Raw genomic sequence first — 25,287 nt, 5'->3', positions numbered from 1 at the left:
AAAAGAAGTAGTCCATCAGATTAAAGTTGTTAGTAATTACCCAAAATGCAAGTCATGGGACAGGTCTCCTCCAAGTTACTCAAAAACACCTCCTTCTTGTAGAACATTTTAGTTGGCTCATGCTCAGTTTCTTCAGGATGTATAAAGATTGGACCAAAGAAATATGCGGCTCCATCTCGCACCCACATCTTCTCAATTCTGCACAGAAACCAAACCAGCAACATTAATGAAAGTCCATTTCTCCCAAATGAGGCAGTAGGAAAACAGTGGAAAACAAATACAGAACAGCCAATTCCAACTGTACAACTGGACCAGGTTTTTATTAGGCAGCTAAAATTCCACCTCAATCTATCAAGACCTTGTAACAATTACTCACATTTTTTCCCATCCTCTTTTATACCTTTTTGCAACCAGCCCCTCTTTTATCCAAGTTATTTTTACAGCTGTAAACTGCAAACAGAGAAGCTGCCCCTACCTTCCTACTCGAGGCCGCACCAGGCCGTGTGATTTTATGAAGACACAGTCCCCAACCTTCAGCCACATGTCATTGTAGCAGAGCTGTTCAAAGTAATGGCAACCAGGTTCCCCATTGGACATTTCTACTGGAACATCTTCTTTGTCCTGCAGAAGAAGAAGCATTTAGAAACTTGAGGAAGGAGGAAAACCAAGCACAGAAATAAAGAGATTCCAGCAAAAGGCCTTGCTCAACATTTATGTTAATAACAGGTAAGCACCAAGCAGAGATGTGTGTACGGAAGTTTCCTGAATTAAAACTGCAAAGCCAAAGATACCCTCCATGTCTGTCACAAGCTTTCCTATTTCACAAAGCTCTAACTTTGCCAGATTAATAATTTACAGGTCCTTTTTTGTTCTAGTGCTTCAAAGTAAACTGGCCAAGCCAAGCCATGTCAACTTTGACGGTTTAAAGCCCAGTAATGTGCTTTGGGAGCAAGAACTGGATATATGGCCAAGCTAACAGACACAAAAATATAATGATTCAACTCTCTTATACAAGAATAGGAATTCCATGTATTGCTTACAAATTCATACCATCTGCCCTATTTAATTTCTTACTTTTTAGTAAAAACTGCAATTGTGCCTCATTTCATCTCTCAGCCTGGGTTACCAGAAAGCCAAGGAAACACAGGCTGTCTCACCAAGGCATAGAAGGAAAAGATCCTAAGAGTTTTCATTCTCCCAGCAGAATTAATTCCATCTTTTGTCATGATGTGAATAAATACACTAATACACACCAGGTGTCTGACAAAAGCTGACAATGGGTGTGCTGGGGATGTGCTCTCAGGTTCTGTTAGAAAATGCAAAGTGGATTTTTCACAGTTTTTTTTAGCGATTTATGATATTTTTTGACTCTCTTATTTTTTTTAGGCTCTAAATTTATTGTGGACAAAACTATTTATATTTAACTGATTTTAATGCATTTACCTAAATTTATTTGTTTTCTTACTCTAGGTACAATAAATGAACCATTTTATCCACTATGTTGAACAGAAATATTCTTTAGCATTTTGACAATAAACTAGTTATAAACCACAAACAGGTCACAAACAATAAAATATTTTGTATTACTTACTGCTGCCTAGCTACCAACTGCTTTACTGAAATTCTACACAACAAAGCATTTCAGCACTGCCATGAACTAAAATTAGACTTTTAATTCTACTGGTTCTTTAGGCTTAGGGCAGGCTTTTCAGTAAAAGTGCAATTTTCTGAAGTGGTAAAAAACCCAACCAACTCCATCACATGATCACAAGAAAAAGGCTTGTAACGAATATTTACCCAGTTTATTATTTTCTCTTACATCTAGTTATATTTTGTGTTAATTTACAAATGTCTGTAATATAATTTATAACATAAATATTATATCAATTTATATTTTATTATTGCATCTGGATGTGGTGAACCCCAAGCCACAAGGGCTAATATTTTGTCATTCTCTGTCAAATACAATCAACGTTCCCCTTGCATACCTTTTCAAGATGAAGGATACTTTCTCCCACCTTACTGTCCTCCAGTGTTTCACTGTGTTTCTCCTCATCTGCTTTGTCTGTATTGGCAAACACAGAAGCGACTCTGACCACAGGCAGGGGCACATCTCGTGGGACAAATCTGACAGAGCTCACAGGCATAGTCCACAGTTTAATCTTTTTAAAAGACTTTGTCTTCGCAGAATAGCGCGACTCACACACGTAAACGTCCTCATCTCTGAAGTTTTCAGGGCACAATTTAAAATATTCCTGCAGATTGAAGGAAAAATATGAAATATTTCAGCAACACCCACACCCCACAGACACAATGAACTCCCTCTCGTGGCTTCAGTTTTTTCACTGCTTCTGTCAGAAGCCTCTTTGCTGAGTTCTCTTCCAGTTTGATGTCCAAGTTTTACTAAGAATAACAACAAACAAGAAATCCCACCCTTGGAGAAGGGGTTAATTCAGTACAGGTTAGCATGTGAGAAGAGTTAGGTTTTATTAATTTACCAATCCAGTGCATTAAAAAATACAAGATCTGCAGCCTGAAATCACAAGATTTCTGCGCTTTGACTTGGAAAAAGGACACATTCACCAAGCCAGGGGTGACCATAAGCACAAATCAACCAGCGCAGGGAAACTCCATCACCTGGGTGAACCACTTATGTCAGGAAGCAAAGGAAGATCCAAACAGCCCACAGAAGCAAGTCCTATTTTATTTAGGTATCAGTGGAATGTCTCTATGTTGGAGTGCCTACAGCTCTACAGGAAATAGCAGAAAGCATTACTTGTTTTATAAATTAATCTGAATAGACTCTCACCTTGACAAACATGACCACACATTTGCCTAAAATTTTACTAACAGGAACTTTATTGTAATAATCACTTTTAAAAACTTCTTTCTCCAGGAATTTTCGTGTTGCAAGGTGAAAAGTTTCATTTGGTCGATAAAACCAGCAGCCATAGAGCCATTTCTCTCCTTCAAAATAAAAAACAACAAAAAAAAAGAGAAGGGAGACAGAAAGGAAAAAACCATAAGATGACATTCCCTTGTGCATGAGTCAAGTAAGAACAGTTAGCAATTGACTGATTAATCAAATAGCCATGTAGTCATTTATACTAAGAGCAACCTGCTCTTAAACGGAAATATTCAACTTTCCAGAAAAGGAAAACAAGGTTTTTTAAAAAGCCAGCTAATTGTTATTTCTCCAGTAAAACCTGTCTCAGAAAAATAAAGAAGAAATTCATTCTTATTTATAGATTTTGACTTTCAGGCCTCGATGTCCACACAATAATCACCTGATTATTTAAAGAATCTCAAGTAATTGTTTTTAAGTTTTTTAAGAAATATTTCTTTCATTTTATGCTGTGATAAATTACATGATGACAACTCAAATCAATAAAAATGATTCATAAAGAAGTTTCAAATATGTACTATTTTTCTGGATCAAAGGAAACCTGTGCCCATCTTTGGTTCAGATTTCTCAGCACAGAAAAACAGCATTCTTGTTCACCTAAATTACAAGGAGTCCATCCCACTCAGAATCCCATTTCTGAGAGGCTTACAATTCAAGGGTAGGCAGGTATGAACACCAAAAAAAGCCCATGCTGTCCCAAGAATTTTCTATTTTTAATATCCTTTAGAAAAAAGCAACTCAGAAACAACAAAAAAAACCAAACACTTCACTGATCCAAGCAGTTCTGCAAATAAAGTAAGTAACATCTACACAAGAGAAAAAAAAAAAGAAATTAGAAGCTTAAAATAATAATAAGTTTCAGCCTATAGTTTTCCTGCAGTGAGGACATCCTTACCAGCTGAATCTTCCCACAGCCTCTCAATGCAGACGATGTGAGGCTGCAAGTTGGCCTCTGCAGGCTCCACATACACATAATCCCCCACATGGTACATGCTGTTCTTGAAGCTGCAGTCCTGGCTGTAGGTCCGATGCAAATTTGACAGCCCAGCTGATCCAGAGGAATCTTCACTCTTTTCAGCTTCTTATTTCAAGAAAGGAAAAACAGATGTTAGTAATGTCACCTTTCCATATTAGCCAAGGTTTTTGATGTCAGTGCCTCACTTTGGGCCTGGAGTAACCAGGCTTTACTGCTGCTGACATCCATGAGGGAAGATGAACCATGTAAGAAAGATGATTCAAGGACAAAATTGCCAACAGTTCTGCTCCTGTCTGTGTAAAGGTGTAACTGGAGAGCTTATTTATTCCTTTAAACATGGTGCACAATGGAGCATGGACAGAAACAACCAGGAACTGTGAAATAAAGGACCTTGAGAATACACTTCATGCCCTACAAAGTAATGCAAGCCCATTCCTCTTCACATCCACAGTAGCCAAAACACAAAAGGCTTATCAAACCTCAGTTCTTTAGCAGTGTCAAAAGCATGATCATAGATAACACTGTCAGTATTTGTCAAAAAGAAAATGACTAAAAGGTCATTGGAAATATTAATTAAGTTTATTATCAGCAGAAGCTTAAGTAAAAAGTTATTTTTTTCTTTTTTAATATCCTTGAAATAAATACTGGTACACCGAGATATTCTGATTAAAGAGTTCACATAGGGTTAATATCTACCTATGTCTCTTTCTTAAAAGTCCTCTGGCCTGGCTGATAAGGATCAAAATAAAATAAATCTCTCATAACTTGAAAATAAAGGACTGAGGGACAAGCAGACTATTAAGGTCCTTTCAGCAGGCAAAGCTGAACAACACATCATATGTATGGGTACATTTTTAATTTAGTACATTCAAAATTAATGGAACAAAATTAGCTACCTCTTTTCTCCTCCTCCCTTTTGAGCTTATCCTCCTCTATTTCTTTGGGCAGCTTTTCCTTCTTTTCCTTTTCTACATCGTTGTGAAGATGCTTGGTGGTGTAGCTGAGAGCAGGTGACAGCAGAATCTCTCCATTTTTACACAGTTCATCTCGAATTTTAATGAAGAACTGCTGAAGTTCTACTGCATCCTCATAGATCTCTGAATCAGTCCTGTACAAAAACATGAGCAACAGGGTAAGAACACAGTTTCTGCAGAGTCAAACAGGAGCCTGAACACACCCATCAATCACCACTCTTTGTGATCCATCAAAAGCTTCACTTTGCCAATAGATTTCTGTGCTTACTCACAGCAGCAGCAGAGATTAACTTGAATTCATGAAGTATTAAGTGATGCTTCACCTGTTAGTCCACTGTAATCTGCATTACAGCCCACCCAAAACAGGATTTTTGTATACACCAGTCCTGAAATGCCAGGAAATTGAAGGTAACTAGTTGTGATAAGGCTACTTGTCACTGGACCTCTACAATCTGTTAGTTTCTGAAAACCTGAGTAACAACAGTACTATTTAAAAACTGACTTATTTTAATTATCTATATTCCTCTTAGTAGATGTTTTAAGATTTTTTTTTTACCTCCTGCCCTTCACAGTCAACCTCTCATCTGCACATTCCCAGAAAGGCTACTGAATTCAAGCAAAACTCTACAAGAAGTTGCAAGTGTTCATAGTTTTTGCATGGTGTTACCTTAACTCACCCAAGTGTGATTGCTCCAAAAGAGTAATTCACTATTTGAGCAGTTAGTGAACAGCTCTCTTCATGTTTTCAATTTGAAATTTAGCAGGAACCTGTTTGTCATAAGGTGTACCTTTGGAAGATTATTGTCAAAATTATCTCTCTGCAGAAAACTAACTTCTTCCTTGTTTTCAAAAGAAAGCAAACATTCCACTGAAGACCTGATAGAGCTTTTGAGATTTAGTTTTCCAAACACCCATATCACAGAAAGCAAACACCTTAAAAAAACTTCAGCCTTTGTCTAACATTAAATGCAAAATTCATTATAAAGGATACCTGAAAAATAAGTGTTTGCTCACCTGTTCATTCTCCGTGCCCTCTCCAGTACCTCAAACATGTTCTCCTGGAACAAGTCCAATCTTCTATAGCGATTATTTTCAACATTTTTTCGGATAATATCAAAAGTCAGAGGAGGTTTATTTGGGAAGTTGGGATCAACAGCAGGAATCTCAGCTAAGGAGTCGCTGTAGCATCTGCCCTCATCATCCTGGTGGCTCATAACAGATACAAAGAGGTTATGGATGAGTTCCTGAATCAGCAAAGTGACATTGGGCACATGAGAATCCTCATCTCCTTCTATTTCTCTCCGTGTTTCAAGCAAAACTTTGTGAAGGACCAGGGCATCTTTATAAATCAAAGACTCTGGTTCATTGTACGTGCAAGCGTTATTGAACATCATGACAAAGTCCTCCACCATGGAGTCTATATCCTGGTATTTATTTGCCATCATGTGGCTCCTGATCTTTTCCATGTCCACAGGCTTTTTGATGGTGACGTAGTAGTCGGGGAGCTCGGAGCGGGACGGCAGCCGCAGGAAGATCGCGCTCAGCCGCCGCCCGCGCTTGTCCGTGTAGTTCTTCACAGCCTCGTACACCTCGTTCAGCTTCTGCTGCATTGGAGTCATGTACTTGGACTTCTTGGGAGAAATGCCACTTTTCCTACCTAACACGACAAAAAACAAAAAAGAAGTTAAAATGACAAAGCCAAGAACTTCACATTTCTTTGTCCATCTCCAGTTTCCATCGGAGAATTGTTCATGGAAGAGCCATTTCATGGTATGAGCAGAAGCCTTACAACATGGAGCCCATTCCTTCATTTTTAATAACTCTATAAATTTTTTTTTAATGTTCTTTTTGCCAAACAGAATATGTTGCTCCATGCTCCATCTGGCAAAGGCCTCCTCAGGCTTCAGCATGGAAAATGTCTTTTCCTACCAAACATCATTAACAAACTACTCTAAACTAATTTGGGTATTACAGCTCTCCATGAATTTGTCTCTGCAGCCGTTAAAAATCCTGTCACCACAGAGGTTTTGCTATCACTAATATGAAAATTAAGTATTCAAAATACTATCAGATTCCTTTATGACATGTAATGTAAATTAAAGCCTCCCATGAGATTATCAGGCTGGCTTTTTGATTAACTCAGGATCTCTGTTACTGCACTGCACAGACTCTGCCTGAGAGTTCTCTACACCTGTACTTTACCTAGGAGCTGGATATTTAATTTGTAAGAGGACTGTGTGCAGTTATTTTAAGGTTTTTGTGCAATTTTATGTGTCTCAGTTTGCTCAGTTCTGAACACATATTAAGAGAACATAAGATTTGAGCAGTAGCAAGTTTGTAAGAGCAACAGCTCAAGGAACAGACGCAGCAAACTTCACTTCCATGTTTTTCACGGCTTTCAATATTCTGTCAAACCGAGTTCACTTTTTTTTATCATTCTGTGGAAATCCCAGACATTTAACCAGTGAAATTAAGAGATGTGCTCAATTTGAGAAGCCCCTTACTTGACTGAGCACATAATGCACCATCTAACATTTGGATAACACTATATGACTACATTCTTCCATCCATTCCCAAGTCTTTTTTCTTCACTCTAAGTTACTTTTCTTAGAAAACACTACATGCAACAACTTATTTCTATTGTATAACAGAGACATGCCATTGCTAACAAGATTTTGAAAATATAATTCTGCTTTCCTTGTCAGTCTTAACAACTATGCAGATCATGTCTATTCTAAAATGAAGATCTGTTTATCCATATTGTGCTGTAAGTGCCGAAATGAGACAAGGCAATGCACAGGGTTGTCTTACTTAGCTTTAGTTTAGGGGATGCAACATCGTCATCTTCAGCCAAGGGTCCCAGCTCTTTCCTTTTTTCTTTAAGGATTTTTTCCAGCATATGGGCATCATTGTATACCTATTAACCAGTAAAATAATCAAAATCCAACCAAAACAAGGTTTACTGTGTTTAGACTAGTTTAGAACTAGCTCCTAAGAAACATTTAAATGTTAATTTGGAAAAGCTGAAAGCAAAATGGAATATTTTATTTAAGGTGTACATTTGAGAAATAAGCCTTTCTTTTTAACTGACTTGCACAGGTAAGCAGAACTAATGACACCATCTAAATCAGGAAGCTACAAATGTTGAAGAAATTATCCAGTTAAGCTGTATTTCTATTCCAAAGACTACAAAATGGCAAGAGCCAGTTGTGTTATCAACTTCCTCATCAAATGCTCTGCTGAGCAATGAAAGATCCCTTGAACCACTGTGATTCCATCAAGGTACAAAAACTAGAACAGCCCTGGGGTCTTCAAATCCAATCCTGGTGATGAAGACCTGTGCAGTAACTGATCAAGCTCCTTATCAGAAACAGTTGGAGGTTTCTTACCACCATACTGTTTTACATCGTTCTTGCTGCCTGAGAAACATCACAATATAGACACACCCAAAAAAATACTTGTAAATGAAAACCACATTCCTTTCAGACTCATTTTGCTGAGCTAAACAAATCAGGTCTTCTAGTCTGATCTCCCACACTCTCCACTTCCATGAAAACAAAGCTGTTTTCCTTCTAAGACAGCCTTTCTCAGAAGTTCTGAGAATTTCTACTTTAGATAAACAATTACAAGAAATAATACGTGTATCAGTTGAAGTGAAACCATCTTAACAGCAGTTTATGTCTACAAAGCAGCAGAGAGAAGCGTGGCTGCTGACCCCAGTGTGTACCTGGGAGCCTTCCTCGTTGTAATGCCTGGCGTTCCGGAACATGAGCTTCATGTCCTCAATCATGGCCTCCTCCGCCGCGTACTTGTCATTGCGGATGTTGTGCTCTATCATCTTCAAGTCCATTGGCTCCAGGATAATTTTATAATAGTCTGGATAGTCCTTTTTGGATGGCTTAACCATGAACAGATCACAGAGCCGCCTGCCTGTGCCGGGCTCTCGAGCTTCCAGAACTGCGTTGTACAAGATCTTCATCCGCTGCTTTCGTATGTTCTTTTTACTGTCAGGTTAAGGAGAACACAAAGGAAAAGAATAAATGTCAGGGGCTCTTATCCCCACTTCCAACACTAATAACAAAATGGTATTATCCTCTACCAGGAAGAAACAACCAGAACCACCTAAACACACACAAGAAGTTCAACATTAAGACAGTGCACTAGTATTTGCAAATGACAACAGCATCATAACCAGGGGTCCGACACAGAAACAGGAAACAACTCTTCAAGATGATTCTTCTCTCACTGACCTTGAGTTCAAGTGTTCTACAAAATTAATCAACTAATGCATTTTTCAAAGTGCAAAAAAGGAGCTCTGAGCACTTTGTAGCTGCAGAGAAAACACACCAGTCAGGATCAGGCATCTGAATCCAAGAGCTCAAGACCCAGAGTGAGCAGGGTAAAAACCTCCTGTCAGTACATTCATGATTACTTCTGGTGAACACAGAATACCAAAGATATGAGCTATTTAGCTCAGAGTAATTTTGTACATTCTTCAGTAGCAAGCAAGGATATCAAAGATGTAGCAGAAAGAATTGCTTAAATATCTGTCAATTCAAATGAAGCCTGAAGTCAGTAAAGCTCACCAAGAGTGCAAACCCAGGTAGAAAATGGTACATGCTATCCCTACGAATGTTACAGTCATCCTGTGTGCAGCTGCTATGGTTGTCTCAAGAAATCTGACAGCCAAGACACAGCTTATCACAGAACAGTACATGGCTCCCTGCACACATAGTATATGGCCTAAAAGCAAATCAAATAAGAGAGAAGAAAATTTATATCAATAATGTATAGTCTCAGCTCAGATACTGTGGCACTCAGTAATACACTCACTATAAAGCACTTGCTTCTAATCTGCAATCTCCTTAAGACTTGCTCAGGTAGTTATAACTTTGACTATTATATTATCTGCAAAGACAACACCTACCACAAAAACTACCTTCAATTGCAGAATGTGCAAAATATCCTGGTACAACTTACTGGAAACCAAACTGCAACACAGATTTCCCATGATGGGGATCTTTTCATCACGCATTTAAAATATACCTAATTCAGCATTGTCTCATGCCTCAGATATCTCTCACTGCTTGTCGAGATCAGCAAAGCAACTAATGAAAACTAACAACAAAGAAAGCTCAAAATATATGCTCTATATGCTAAACATTACTCCTGTTGGCAAATGTTGGTTAGTTGTTCCCACTAGCAGGTGAGCAGTTTCAGAACACAGACACACTGCCAAATTCCCCATTTTAATGTGTTTTCAGGTTTTTCTCACTTATTTCAACAGACGTAGGCAAAGCAAAACCAAAGCAGAAATAGCAAAAGGCCTGCCAATCCTCAAGATTTGTGTCATGCATCTGATACATAAAAGGGGACTTTCAAACAGCTTTCTTCTGGGTAACTGTTATTTTCCCAATAGGATGAATTTTGCATAGGTTATTGGTTTCCTTTCCCAGCAACATACTGGAATTTCTCTCATTGCTTCACTTCTGTGATCAGCAGCATTTATGATCTTCTTTTCCTTGCTATCATTCAGCAAGTGAATGGATAACAAGTATCAAACTGACAACATCAAAAGCATTTTCAGGCGCTCTTCAGGCGTCATTCTGATCTCCCTTGCCTATGAACATGGGAAATCCCTTGTTCCCTTTCCTGTTTTATTGTTCTTAGATGACAGGGCCTGACAGATTTTTTCCTTTTAAGCATTTCAGTATTGTCTGGTACAAAGTGATCAAAAGCAACATGGGGTTAAAAGGACACTGATGACAATTTGACTTGCTTGATTAGGTTAGTACTTCTTTTTGAATTCTGAAGTTCACAAAGCTAGCAATTTTTGCAATTTGTTCCTTCTTGATTACTTGGTTCTGTGGTCTGCCTTTCATTTCCATTACATTTCTTCTTCCCAGCATCCCTAGACTGCACCACCTCCTAAATCCATGTTCATATTTTCTCTCTGAAGATTTTTAATGAGTGTACATTTTTGCACTTATTAGACTGTTCTTCAGTGACCTTCGGTTGCTGGTGACTCCATTCCCTTCCTCCCCCCACAACTGTTGTTCCTTTGACAAAACAAGAAATTATCCAGGAAGCCAGTGTTCATAAGCAACACCAAAGAAAGATTAATTGCAATTTTACACTGGCTGTTGCTACCACTACAATCATTTTATCAAGGCAGACTAGAGAAACTACCTCTTACTGGAGTGAAATGCATAACTAGTATTAATTACAAAAGAGCTATCACCATAAAGAATACCTCCCATAAGCCATCATTATTCTCAATGGAAGAGTCTACTGCAAATCACTGGGAATTTGGTTTATGTGACTGGGCCCTAAGTAACCAACCTCTTATAATCAGTTTATCTATTTGTCAGGCTTAAAAAAAAAAAGTCTTCCCTAAAAATCCTGAACTCCACTAACAAAATCACCTAATTCAGTGCAATTGCAGTGCCTATTTTATTTACTGAACTGATGTTGACAGCTGCCAAATAATAGACCAAAACAGGGAAATAATAGTCAGCAAATACTTTTGAATTAATTAGAATCAACACTTAATGATGTATCAGAATTACAAATCCTTACACAAATGCTAAAAAACATGGTTTAACACTCTCTTCAACAAAAAGAGATGCAGCAATGTTATGGCCTGCAGGAACCACAGAAGCAGATACCTTTTCCTTTTTGAGCTTCCAGTATCAGATGTAGCAGAAGAAATCATGCTGTCCCCATCCTCAATGTCATCTCTCCTAGCAAGCTCCTTCTTCTTTGCCTGAAAAAAAACAAAACCCTGAAGCCAAACTCACTGCTGGACACTTCCAGAACAGAATTAAAGAGCAGTATAGTTCTTTCTAACTGACAGAACTTCTGAGAAACCAATTTGAAAACAATGCATTTCCAACTACAACACTTAACTGGAACCCCTAATGAAATCTGAAAGGTTTTAGCCTTACTCAATTACATGCAAACTCTAAAAAAACCCTGCATTATCAATTTTCTCACAATTTAATTAGGTTAGGGGTCACAGTAAGGAATAAAGTGACCAAAAGAAATCACAGAAGGCAGCAGGTGTGCTGAGGAAAAATCACTTCATGATGCTCTCTATTCCCATACTTCCCCCTAAGCAAGAAAATACTTCTGCAAATACATGTCTAGTTACAAATTATTTTGGAAAAATATCCATCAGGGAAGTTATATCCTTTTGCTTGTTCTTCTTCACATACTTGCATAACCTGCTGCATTTTCAGCACTCTTTTATAGATGGCAGAATTGGGGACATTGTAGCGCTTGGCATTTTCAAACATCAAATTCAGATCTGCCTCCAACTGATCTAAAGTTTCATACTCGTGGTTCTTCAGCTTGGTTCTGCAAAAGAGAATTACCAGTCAGCTATTTCACTAGTAACACAGTGCAAAACATTTCTTTAATGTCCTCATTTGCATGATAAATAAATAATCAAAGAGCTCTAACTACAGAAATGGGATTTACTTTTTGATTCTCTTCCACTTGTAACTGTATCAGGGAAACACTTCTCCTCAAAGAATGGTTTCAGTAATTTTGGAAGTTGTGGAGACTGAAGTCCTGTTTTCATGCTTGGGTGAGATGGTACAGGTAAGGCACAGCCTGCTGAGACTGCTGCAGTGCCCCTGAGCCCTGACCTCAGGCAAAGCCAGCTCTCCCAAATGCTGCCTTCCCTCCATCAATTCCACTCATCTTCAGTGAGAGCCAAAAGCACACAGCATCTCTTATGTTAAACCCTCCAATTTGTGCCTTCTCTTAAAAAAACACCTGGTTGTTGATTGGTGATACATGCAAAGTGCACTTCACATGAAAACAGTTACAAGAGGAATAACAACAACGTCATTTTCCGTATGCTAAGCACATGAATCAACATGAGTTAACGCTTAACTTAATGCTTTTTATTGCACAATGCTGAAACTTCTAGCCAACTTTTTTAAACCTTCCAATACTTCATTACACACAGCAGACAATAATATTAATCTGCAGCAACACAAGTCCCAAAGCCTGTCACAGCTGCCACATGGCTTTGTCACCCTCCTGCCTGGCACATTCACCAGTCACACATTACCTTGAAACCAGTCTGGTTTCTGCAGCATCTGGCTGAATGTGTCCCTGCTTGATGGAGCATTATCACTACCACAAAATAAATTTAATATAAAACCTTTCAGGCCCAGACTTGCTCCTACCACCATTTGCTTATCCACTACCCAACAATCAAGGTGCAGGCCATCTGAATTTACATTCACAGCTGTGTTCATCAAAGGCCTGAAGTGAAAGTAAAAACCCAGACTTAGACTGAATGGCTTAGAAAGTGACAGCTTCCAACCAGGGATGTGAGGAATGAAAAATATACAGGCACAGAAGTGATCCCTGTTCCAGCCTGCAAAGAACCTCCTCTCCCACCATTCTCTGTTCATGCTGTCAGAAAACAATAGGATGATTAATTAGGTAGGTTATTTACATAATTACTTTGAACAGATTTAATTACACTCAAATGCAGCAGAACTCAAGCCTCGTGACTTCTCTGGATTTAAGAGTATGAACTGCAGCTTCACAATAAACTTTTAACAAGCCATCTCACCAATCTTGGGAAGAAAGGATTTTATAAACATGAGTTTATTTCACAAAATGAGGCTGAAACAAACCAAACCCATGGCTCTACAGAAAGCCACTGCTAGCATAACACAAATTATATACTAGAAACTAAGATAAATTTCTGTGAAAATTATTGACAGGGATATAACCATACCTGAAAGCATAAGTAAAACTAGAAAGAATTTCCTTTTAAACAAAATGACCTTTGGAAAATGAGGAAAAAAAAAGTTTAAAAGTAAGGCTACAGTTTAAGACCACTAAGCCTAAAACAACACATTTAGTTTGGTTGAAAACAGAATATTAATTAAAAGAATTCTGTAAGTTGGTACTCAACTCCCTAAAATGTCTACTGCAAACTCATCAGTCCTTCCAGGTGGACTATCTGCAAGGACTGAAGGTGAGACATATGCTTTCCATAGAACAAAAAAAATCCATTTATTAGACAAACATTTAGTCTAAAATTGTCCTACTGAAAATATTCAAACACCAGGATAAGACCAGTTATTCAACTTATTTTCTTTTATTCAGAAATTGTAAAATGCTAGTCCTGCCTCTTCAGGGAAAAACAACTCACTAACAAAGAATGAGAGAGAGTAAGAGATGCATTTGACAAATGTCCTATTGAAGATGCCAGTCTTCTTATAAAGTACATTGGAAACCTTCTTTACTTGAACCTGTGATTTTATAAAGGTCTTACATACAACACACAATGAAAGTACTTGCTAGGGTAGGAAAACTGCTTATACAAACAGAAGATTTCAAAAATAAGCAATATTCACCAAATAATAAGTTGTATTAAGCTACAAAAGGAATGAAAGAACTCCTAAATCTCAGATAAAGTGAAAATTTACAATGTATTCAAAATATTAGACACCTCATTTTCTCTTCCCAATTGACTCATTCATAAACCAAGGAAACAAAACCAGAAATTCTCCATAAACCCTTCAAACTTTACCCCAGGCACCAGTCTCTAATACTTCAAAATTACTTTCACTCTTTGATTTGCCATGTTGCTAAAACTGCTTAAGTTATATGACAAAATATGCTTGACCAGGTGATGACATTTACTACAAGCTCCACTCAAACCATTAATAACTAATCCAAAACCACCAAGAGCCACCACAAAATTCAAGAGCACCTCAACAAATCATAAATGGAACATTTAGATTCTTGTGTCACAGAGCATTGTTCAAAAAGCGTCACACTTGTAAGAAAAATTCATTTGAATTCACTAAAAAGCAGCTATCACATAACCCCAAGTATGTTTTACACCAGATCCCTGCACATTTTTAAACATCAGCTGCAACCCCAGGAGAACAAGACACCAGGGTGTGTCATGAAAATACCAATTTCAGTGCCTGTACTCCCACAGGTGTTTCAGAGAGAGATGCTGCCAGGGAATTCCCTGGCACGCCTTCCTCCTCTGGTATAAAAAAGCCTGACCCACTTGCCTTGGGGATCATACTTCTCAACACTGTAAAATTTAATAAGGAACAGTGTTCTTGTAAGCCTGCCAGGATCTAGCACTTATGCACTTGGAACATTCTCCTGCATCATTTCCTGACTGTTCCTGCAGTTATTTGTAATTAACAGAATTAATGCTCTTCCCCAGCAGTATCAGCTTTGCGTTAGGCACTTTTATCACATGTCAGTCATAGTCTTGACAGCATCATGCATTTCTTTTTAAATAGGATTTTCTTGTTCTCCAGGTCAAAGCTTTTCCCCCTTTGAGGCAGGGAATGCTCATCAATATGCTGAACATCTGGTGGGAGGGAATGAAGGGGCAGCCAGGGTGATCTCAGCTGTGTCCACTGACAGAGCAAGAAGTGAGAGGAGCAAATGGAAACACAGGAAATTTCAGCTGAACACAAATATTTTTTACTGTGAGGGTGGTCAAACACTGGTACTGGTTGCCCTGGGAGGATGTGGAGTCTCCATCTGTGGAAATCACCTAAACCTGACTGGACACAGTCCTGGACACAAGGCTTGGGTGACCCTGCCATAGCCAGTGCTTGGGCAGGATGGTTTTCCTTCCAGCCTCAACTGTTCTGTAATTCTGTGAACAGCAAGCCAGGAGGAAATTAGGAGACAACTAAAAGCCATCAGCATGATTACCTCCCACATCCAGGAACAGCTCAGGATCAGCACTCAGCTCAAATGACTGAGGTTCATAATGTTCTGAGTGACTGAGAGGCTGGGACAGGTAAAATCTCATTAAACCAAAACACACTCAACACACTCCCTCTGGAAATCATGTATTATTTTAAAGACTCTTCCTGCATTTAGCACACACAAGCCCCTCTGAAATACATGACTAGCTGTAAAATTTGCAACAGCCACACATTTCACAGTTCACTCTGGCAGGACAGCTGAGGCAGCCAGATGCCAGAGCCAAACAGACATGAAACAGATATGGCAGGCTTCCCTCCACCTCCTTCAGCTTTTCACTGGGACACCAAACTTTTCTGTTCCTATCTGGGAACAGAAGATATGCTCTATTTATGTACATCTCAAAAAAATCCCCAAACACCAAAAAAACCACCACCACAAGAAAAGAAGGAAAAAATCCCCACAGAAAACCAAAGACCCCAAATCCCACAGACAATCTCCACCCCTAATAAGTGGCAGTTTTGAATACCTAAAGACATATTAGCAATATCAGCAAAGTCACGATGCTTCAATTTTCCCTAAAGCAATCAATTAAGTGTACATATACATGACTTCAAGGCTTTTCAGGTATAGCAAGAAGTGAAGATTATATGGTCATTTAAAAGGCAGCTGAATTTCAGAATTTGCACGAAGGTAGACTTCTACAAACATTGTACTTTAATTTGTAAGCCTCAAACAATGCTTCTGAAAAGCCTGGCTGTTCCTTTTTTTATTTTCTAAGCCCCCAGGCGGTAAGTGAAGTTACTTTTTTCTACAGTTCTTCATATACTTGTATGGAATTTCTGTGCTGCTCACACAGCCAGATGCAACCTGCCTACGCTATAAGGAAAGCAGAAATGCAGCTGCCTCTCTGTGGCAAGTTATTTGTTCTATAACTGATATCAAGGGTATTTTTAATGGAAAATCTCTCCCAAACAAATCTGTTTATACATAATTTGAGCCAATACTTTTAGGTACATTCAGGCACAAACTGTCAATGATTCTTCGCAATTTCACTGTTTTTTTTTCATCGAGTACATTTTGTGCTTTGTTCAAGGCAAGACAGTTTCTTTGCCACTATTATAGCTGTACTAAGACATAAGATAAACTGCTTTAAGGCCACTGATGGAAAGATAACCAGTGTGGGAGCTTTTTTCCCCCAGCACATGCAAAACACCCTCTGACAAGACAAAAAAACTAAAAAGCACCTTTGTTAGTTTCTGATTTAACAAAGACACTATTCATTCAACAACTCCATCAAGCCTGACAGATTGTATTATGGTATAACTAAAATGTACAGAGCTGTGCATCAGATGGATTACAAAGGGATGAGCAGTGGGAGGGTCCAGTGCTCCCTCACTGAAGCTGAAGGACTGGTACTCCCAGGGTGTGGCTCGGGCAGGGCCTGAAGCTCCAGTGGCCACTGGGCAGGAGGCCTGCACAGCACCATTAAAACCTATTAATGCTCCCAGGACCCTGCTCACACCCATCATACTGGTTTATCTTGAGCCACTAAAGAAAGGCACTGCTCACTTCACTCAGGTCTTTAATCTGACAACTGCACTCTGGCAGCTCATGGGCCTTTCATGGCTCACAGGTTTAAAGTGGTGAACTGCTGGCTTCAGTCCAGACCAGCTACATCATCAGGAAAATAATTATTCTCTATAGTTACACGGTGACCTAGACAGGACTGTAATTGCAACCATCTTCCTACAATTCACACTGCAGACTATTAACTTAAAAAACATGGCAGTAAGAGGCAATCAAGCCATCACGGTCAGGGAAAAAGAAAAATGGGGAGATCTGCAAAAATTTTCATCTCTCCTGCACACCTAGCCTTCAGAATTATTCACGTGGCAATTTGCAGACACATTACAAATGAAATTCAATGAAAAATAAACCAAACAGCAGCCATGTATCACAGATGATCTAAAGACTGAGGCAGACTGAGCTGAAATGAGCAGCAGTCAGATGTAGAGGAGAGATGGTGCAAACACTGCATTAGGTACCAACTTGACCATAAGAGAAGATTCTGGCAATAAATAAACCCTTGAATAGTTTCACACCAGCTGTAGCTTGCATTCTGCTTTCTTACCTGATCTGCTGCAATGAAATGGGAGTTTTAATCTGCTGATAATAATCAGGATACTTTTTCTTGGAGGGCAAGTGGAAAAAGGGTTCAGAGATGAGCTGGCCCTGGTTATTACGGCAACTTCTAACAGTGTCATAAAGCTGGTAAAGAGGATTAGAAGTGTCCATGAAGGAGGTAATGCTCTCAGCTTCAGACTCTCCCTCTTCATAACGAGCAGCAGCTGCACAGAGAGAAAAGAAAAACAGGAAACTCAGCAGGACAACTCAGAGTGGGCTTTTTGGTAGATAAAGGTCTAAAGCAGAAGACAAGGAAACTCCTCTCTGGCAGACAGATTCACACCTCAGAAAATGACAACACATATCTAATGAGCCTCAAGCTGCCAAAAAAAAGAAAAAAAAAGTCCTTTACTGCAATCCTTTAGGCAATATTAATCACAGCTCAATACAGAATTGTGAAGCTTAGCAGAAAAAATTGACACTAAAGCTGGATGATGTCCCTCTAATATATATAGCAAATGAAGAAGAAAGAAATGGTTTACAGTGATTATGTAACAAGCCTGAAAAATTTATAGTAAATATTTAAAAATTTCATAGCAAACTTTTCTGGTTATCTTGTTTCTGGATTAGGATGAATGAAAGAAAAGCTATGAAGAGCTAACACTTACTGCAAATAAAATTAGGAGAAACATTACATGAACAACAGAAATATAACAGGAATGAGAAAACACTGGTACTAGAAACACAGGATGGGAAGCAATAAACGACCAATCCTTCTACACTTCCACAAACAATGCAATTTGTACCTTGCAGACAGGTATAACATAAAATTGACATGGATTTGCACATGCTAGAGTTAAACTATTCACCCCTTTTCCCCTCTGAGTCTGAAGGACAGCCTGGCAGATGACACAGTGAATAACTCAGCTACACAAAACACAGTTCTCTAATGCCAGGTTTCCAGCTGGCATTCCCATTATTGCTCAGGAGGCTGGCACAGCTTCAAGCTCTCTATCCATGTTCAGTAAAGTCATACAGAAATGGTGACAGAGCCAGGGGACGCTCAGACTGTAACACAGTGCTGCCATTGCTCCTCTACAACCTGACACCAGATCTATGCCAGTGTCTGGGACCCACCAGGGTCAGAGGCAAAGCTAAAACACAACCAGGCATCAGCAGATGTGCAAATACGCAATGAAGATGTTCATTATTGATTTGGGGAGACACAAAATTATCCTAATGATGCCAATCAGCAGCACTAATGACCCAGCATCTGCTACACCACAGCCAGCAAAGTAGGAGCTGGGCAGAATACCTCAGGTAGAAACAAACCACTGGTACTATCACTGAAATCAGGTAAAGTTTCAAAAATAGCTTATGCTTTACTCAAACAGTTTGGTCAGTTTACTCAAATTGTTCAGTTCTGAGTGCTCCACCAAAACATAAGAAACAAACAGAAAAAGCAGAATAACTTGTTTCTATGAAAGAGAAAACATAAAAGGACTAGTCAAGCATTTGCTGTTCTCTGCTATGTGTGAGGCAGCAACAAAACAGTTCAATACCCTAAATAAGAAATGTGCTTTCTTTGTGCTGAAAGTAGAATACAAGGCATTCCCTAAAAAGAAATCTAGATAAATTAGATATGAATTGGTAATTTAAATTAAAAATTGGTGATTTAATTTTAAAATGTACCAAAATGCAAGTATTTATGTATTACAGTTTTACTGTATTTTATATTTACATAATATACAGCTATAAACATATTTTACAATGTGCATTTTCTTTAAAAGTGATGTGTAAGCATCATATATTCTTACATATCTAGAGAATCATACTGATCTCCTAGTATGAAACCTGCTATATTAAGAGGCAAAGAAGACTGTATTATTGAGACTAGAAGACAGAAAAATTCTTATTTTTGCAATAATAATATTTTTACTCTTATAGAGCAAACAATCTGATGCAAGACTGTACATTCTTGTATGTGCAGTAGCACCAGGTCCCATATCCCCAGAGAGCACTGGCAGAGGAGAGGGACAGGCAGTTATTGTCCTTTCCTGCTGCTGTTACCAAAAGTACAGTTTGCAGATACCACAAAAAAACCCACTGTCTCCTTTGTGGTTCCAAAGCACCCAAACAACAATGAATGCTCAATGTCCAACTGAAGATGGTTGCCAGTAAAACCAAAAGCAGCATCCAGTCTTAAACCGTGTCTAAATGATATAGTAAAAACAAAACACCCTTGTTTACAAAATTCAATACATGCAAGCAATACCTAATGATCACCTATGCCTGCCTCTATAGATTTATAATGAGGAGCAAGGGAGCTGCTGAAGCTGCTCACATCCTTTTGCACCAGAGCTGGAAATGTTCTACAAGCTCCATCACAGCAAAACACCATCTGCAGCTGTCAGGATAAACTCTCAGTTGGAAACTGATATTGTTCATTGCTTAGGCAACAGAAACAACCAAAGAAGCTCATATAGATTCAGTTCTCTGTTTCAAGAAGTAGAGAGTTCTATTAATGTTCAGTCATGCAGCCCTGTTCTCATTTATTGTAACAAGCGTTAGAGGAATGAAAAAAAAGAGCAGAGCAATTAATAAAAATATCACTTGGTTGAGAGAAAAATCTTTGTCATCCAGAGACAGAGAGCATTGGGCTGTCCAAGTAGTAGACTGGAAGGACAGAAAATCTTAGGGGGTGACAGGTCTGCCAAAAAAAAATAACATTGCCTCTTAGATGAATGCAATAAAGATGGGAGAGCTTCAACAGCAGCAAGGCAAAGGCCTCACACACAGGGAGAGGTCCCATGAAAATTACAGTAATGTCCCTAGCAAAGGCGGCACCTGAAAGCGTTCAGTGGCAAGAATTTAAATCACTAAAACATAAAAAGCCACATGCTTTTACAGCATTGCAATTTGGAAAAAATAACAGTTAAGAAATAAGTAAAACCCAACTAATAAATACTCCCCACACCTCCCAGAAAACAGCTGCTCTGAAGCAATAACCAAACTCTGAGCTAAATAGAAAACAAAATGCTTTTGCTTACAAAGCAAGAGCTAAAATCCAAAAAATTCTACATACCCATCCACTAGAAAACTGAAGGGAGCACAGTTCAATTACCAGGTAAGAATTAAATGCTCCAATAATACATACAGAACAGATGCATCTCTCAACATCAATGAAGAAATTATGTAAACAAACAATTAAATGAAGAAACAATTTCAGCACTACCAATCTCTTATGCTGCATGGAGCACCCAATGTCTTCTCCAGTATCTCCTCTGCTGTTCCATTTTAGAAGGAATACAACCAAGCAACAGCTCTCTAAAACTTGGGTAAGTATACTTGGAAACACACAGAAAATTCAAAGTATGCCAACAACTTTGGCCTACCCTATCTCACTAGCTGTAAGATTCAAAGGAATTAGACACTGAGTGCAAAATTTTTTAAAATAAATGTATCTGAGTTTATCAGGAGCTCTAAATATTTGCTCATTGTGAATATTTTAATGAAAGGAATTAGAGAAACTGCATTTCAGTTCCTACCAGCCAAAGCTGCATCCTCATCGCTTTCTGATCCATATTGTAATGCCATGGTTATTGCTGATAAACGATCCCCTTGGGCTGATCTTTTGTTACTATGAAAGAGAAAAAGTAATGAAATTTTAAAAATTAAAAAAAAAAAAAAGATAAAATGAAAAAAAAGGAAAGGGTTATGACATTAACCATTAACAGTCACCCAGAGTGTGTGAGCAAATAAGTGAGGCTCATGACTCCATAAAGCAGGAACACAGATGGGACTAAAGGCTGAAGACTTTAACAGGAGAAATTCTTACCAAGGCATGAGTCTGCCTCTATTTTATGAGCTGGTCCATCCAACAGAGTCAGAAAACTGGGCTCAGCCTACTACCCTCTCTCATATTTTGTACACTTGAATATTTGATTAATTGCAAGAGAAAGGAAATTATAAGAAGTCTCTCCCAATTAATACCTTTGTCATTTGATCCTGCTTTATTGGGATTTGTCTACAGGAAGGAACTCAACACACTAAAAGCTGTATATTCTATCTCCTCCCATTCCCTCACCCCCACATTTGGCATTTTCAGCACCCACAGTGCCTGCACATGAAGCAGCCTCCTATGCTTAGGTGGAGTAAACTGTAATCCACACTGGCTATGGTCTCATCAAGACTTCTTCAGCATCCCTCTCTTTCATCCCAAACCTGGGACACAGTATTTCATACCATACTATATGAGCTATGCCTGACATTCTCTGCCTTTTTATAAGATCTGCTCTTCAGGCACCTCCAGAAATGGGCTCAGCCTTGTCCTGCAGGAGCCAAGTGAACACTGGGAAAAATCAGATGGGCCGAGTGCATGCCTGGGCTCTACACTTTCCTATGCATCCTTTCCTTCATTTTGATATAAAACGCACAGATATAATTTCCTTAGTCTGTGGGCTATCCCTCTAAAACATCCATTGAATTCTTTTAGTCCATGGTTTTGGGCTCCATCTGTCCCTGCAGTCCTCCAAGGCAGCAGTGCTGGTGTGTGGTGCTGGGCTGTTGCCTGAAGAAGCTGCTTCTTGCTCTGTCCTTGCTGTGTTTTGCCAAACTCTTTTCACCAAAAAACCTTCATTCACCCGGGTCATTTTTATCGCAAGACCAGGGTGTGCAAGTCCACACCTGCATCATGAGCACATCCATTTGTAGCACCTCTTCCCTGATGGCCTGAGGTGCCACAGGCCCCTGGAGCTGTAATTCACATTCCCACTGCCAGTACAGATCCAGTTGAGCCACACCAGCCTCAGCATCCTGGCCCAGCCCTGGCTGCTCTGCTGCTGTTCAGTGGCGCAGCTCTTGGGTCCATGAGCACCTACATGATGCATTTTCACAACCAGGTTCTCCACCTGAGCAGCACCATCCAGCCACAGCTGAGCAGCCCAGCTGGCTTTATCCCTGTGCCACCAGTGTCAGCTGCTATAGCACCGTCCATCAGCCGGTATGAAGGACTGCACACACTTCTCACTCAGCAATAACTACAGTATCAGCGTGTTATCAGCATTAATCTCATCCTAATCCAAAGCCCAGCACCACAGCAGGTATGAGGGAGAAAATCAAACAAAATTTAGCATTTCAATATGATGAAGACCCCAGCTTTTCCTCCAAGGGCACAATTTACTTACCGATAATATTTGTTAGAAGAATTTCTCTCATCCCCAACACTGCCTTTACCCTGTGAGGAAGGACCTGTCAGCTTGGAAGCAGCCAAATTTGATGCAGTCCTTAAGGCAGAAGAGGCAAGCCAAGGAAAGGGGGAGGAAAAAAAACAGGCCCACCTTAAACCCATGAAAAGATGCAGCAAGAAAAAAGCTTTTTACAGAATCACCTTGATAGATCAGCCAAAAGGTTCAGAGACAGACATTTGCAAGCCTAAAGGTAAGTAATACTGAGATCCTTCCAGTGCTCCAGCATTTATGTGGATTTTGTTTATAAAGTCAGAGGAAAGTAACGTTTAGCTCGAGCATTGATACACAGCTCAGTCTAAACAGCAGTGAAAGCAGCCAACAAAATGTTCCTTATTATCCAGATAAAGCCAATCATACAGGTCCAGTCATGTTTTATCAACGCTTGAAGTCACTGACAAGTTGGTTGACAGTGCATGGTATCAAGCAATTCAATTTTGCCACTTTAAGGGAGGACAGTTAAATGCACCCACAAAGAGCAGTTTAGTATGGCAAAGGAGACAATGAGCTCTGCAATAAAAAACACCATGTTTGACACAGAGGCAACATAAAAAGCTTAGGTTAGTAGCATTGTGGTGATTTGAGTTTGAGCCATCAATGACAAACAACAACAGATGTAAATTCAGAAGAAAAATATAGAAAATGCACTTGAAGTGAACTTAGGTAAAGGAGAACTCCACTCTAAGACAATTAAACATTTAGGAATTTAAATAATGATTCTGTGAAGCAGAGACTTGAGAAAGAAACAGAAAAAAAAGAATAATGGTTCAATAGAAAAAGCAACCAGTGAAATACACAATAGCAGGTGAAAGCCTTGGTTTTCATGACACTTCTCTTATCCCAGGTTTTTCTACATTAAGCCTGATATTATTGTAGCCTGCTTCAGGCATTAGTTTTTCCCCCAAGTTAGAGAAACAAAGGGACCTGTCAACAATTCTGATAGATTGCTTCAGGACTTGAAGGTCTGTTGAGAACACAATACACAAGAACATCTAGAATAAGGCAGCTGAGAAGTAGAAACGGGTTGGCAGTGCAAGAGAGGAATTCAGCTAACAAATATCAGTGTGATTTATCTGTCATCCCTTCTTACACATCAGCTTTATTTTAAAGAAAAACCGTTGAGCCTCGGAAATAAATATGACACACACCCTGACATCCTGAGCTTCATCAATGGCCAACACAGCGAGAAAAATAAAATACAAACACAATTTAAATAGAAAACCTCTATGCCTCTGTGTAATTCTAGTTACTGCAAAGCAAACAAATGCATATTCAGTGTCTGTAGAATCAAAGTCTTCTGCACATACTTTAAAGAAGGAAAATTATTCACCTATGTGTCAGGAATTACTCCTTAGAGAGTATTTCTGCTGTTTATTTTTATATGCTCCAACAATGATTCACCCAGCCATGGGATGGATGCTGATACTGAACAAACCAACCAGAAAAACTACTTCTCAAAACACCAAGTAGTAAAAATCAACCAGGCGACTTCCACTTCTTTCACACAATAATCCTAGGCCACACCTTTAATACTGACACCATATACACAGAAAAAATTAAACTACCTTTCAGTTAAGTAAGGCAGTGACAGTGTTTCCAGCTGTAGCATACAAACCTTTGCAGGAAATTACAACAGTGGCATTCCCAGCACCAAATACCAGTAAACAGCCCTAATATATAAAGAGATTCCACCTGAGAAGAGTTTCCCAACTCCTTGCATGGCTTTCAGGACATTGCTTAATTTTTGGGGGGACAAAATGCTTAGCTCACATTGGCAAATAATATCTACTTTTTGAGTGTACTCAAAAATAATAATAAATAAATAAATAATAAATAAATAAATAATATTTACTTTTGAGTGTACTCATAAGTAAAGTGTATATATGAGAACAAACTTAATTGCATTTCAGTTAAGAAACATTTATAATGACTGCATCACTTCTCTGCACACTGTGAATTTTCACAGGAAGAAAATGCTGTTTCCTAAGTAAAATTATCCCATGAAACAAATAGAGCTATCAACTCTCATCAAGTGTTTTTATACCTGCATGTTCAGGACCAAATCTCAGCTTCACTGATTAATAAATCCAGATTTGCAGGTTCCTGTGCCTCTTCTCATTGCTAAAACTGCTTTTCAACCACGAGTGGACTTCCCTCTACATATCTTTTGCCCAAGGTTCTATTCCTGTGTTTCTGCCCCTATCTAACTGTGAGCCCTTCGATTTCAGTTCCTAACAAAGTCCAAGAATATCAAGCACTTTTCAATAAAACAAAGCACTTTTTTCCTCACTACTCATTTTCTGTTATTAACTTATAAACACGTGATGGAAGTTGGCCAGA

At 38.9% G+C, this 25,287-nt stretch overlaps 1 protein-coding gene across 16 annotated transcripts in view; it reads right to left on the bottom strand.

The window, feature by feature from the left end:
- The window catches only part of PBRM1 (polybromo 1), a 56,361-nt gene that overhangs the window by 20,437 nt on the left and 10,637 nt on the right, over positions 1 to 25,287 (bottom strand). For 13 of the 16 annotated variants that reach the window (XM_015640700.3, XM_015640701.3, XM_019008068.2 and 10 more), the window contains 14 exons: positions 22,888 to 22,986; positions 21,250 to 21,341; positions 17,709 to 17,925; positions 12,073 to 12,214; positions 11,524 to 11,621; positions 8,583 to 8,859; positions 7,667 to 7,772; positions 5,870 to 6,512; positions 4,778 to 4,989; positions 3,801 to 3,986; positions 2,810 to 2,967; positions 1,989 to 2,255; positions 476 to 621; positions 41 to 198 (listed from right to left, as the gene is read on the bottom strand). In XM_015640700.3, coding sequence (XP_015496186.1) covers positions 41 to 198; positions 476 to 621; positions 1,989 to 2,255; positions 2,810 to 2,967; positions 3,801 to 3,986; positions 4,778 to 4,989; positions 5,870 to 6,512; positions 7,667 to 7,772; positions 8,583 to 8,859; positions 11,524 to 11,621; positions 12,073 to 12,214; positions 17,709 to 17,925; positions 21,250 to 21,341; positions 22,888 to 22,986 — 2,801 coding nt within the window. The remainder of the gene's footprint in view (positions 1 to 40; positions 199 to 475; positions 622 to 1,988; positions 2,256 to 2,809; positions 2,968 to 3,800; positions 3,987 to 4,777; positions 4,990 to 5,869; positions 6,513 to 7,666; positions 7,773 to 8,582; positions 8,860 to 11,523; positions 11,622 to 12,072; positions 12,215 to 17,708; positions 17,926 to 21,249; positions 21,342 to 22,887; positions 22,987 to 25,287) is intronic. The other 3 variants (XM_015640702.3, XM_033517409.1, XM_033517412.1) reach the window with 1 other exon arrangement.

The sequence above is a fragment of the Parus major genome, chromosome 12 (assembly GCF_001522545.3).
Source record: "Parus major isolate Abel chromosome 12, Parus_major1.1, whole genome shotgun sequence".
NCBI lineage: Eukaryota > Metazoa > Chordata > Aves > Passeriformes > Paridae > Parus > Parus major.
This window is presented reverse-complemented; position numbering and strand designations above follow the sequence as displayed.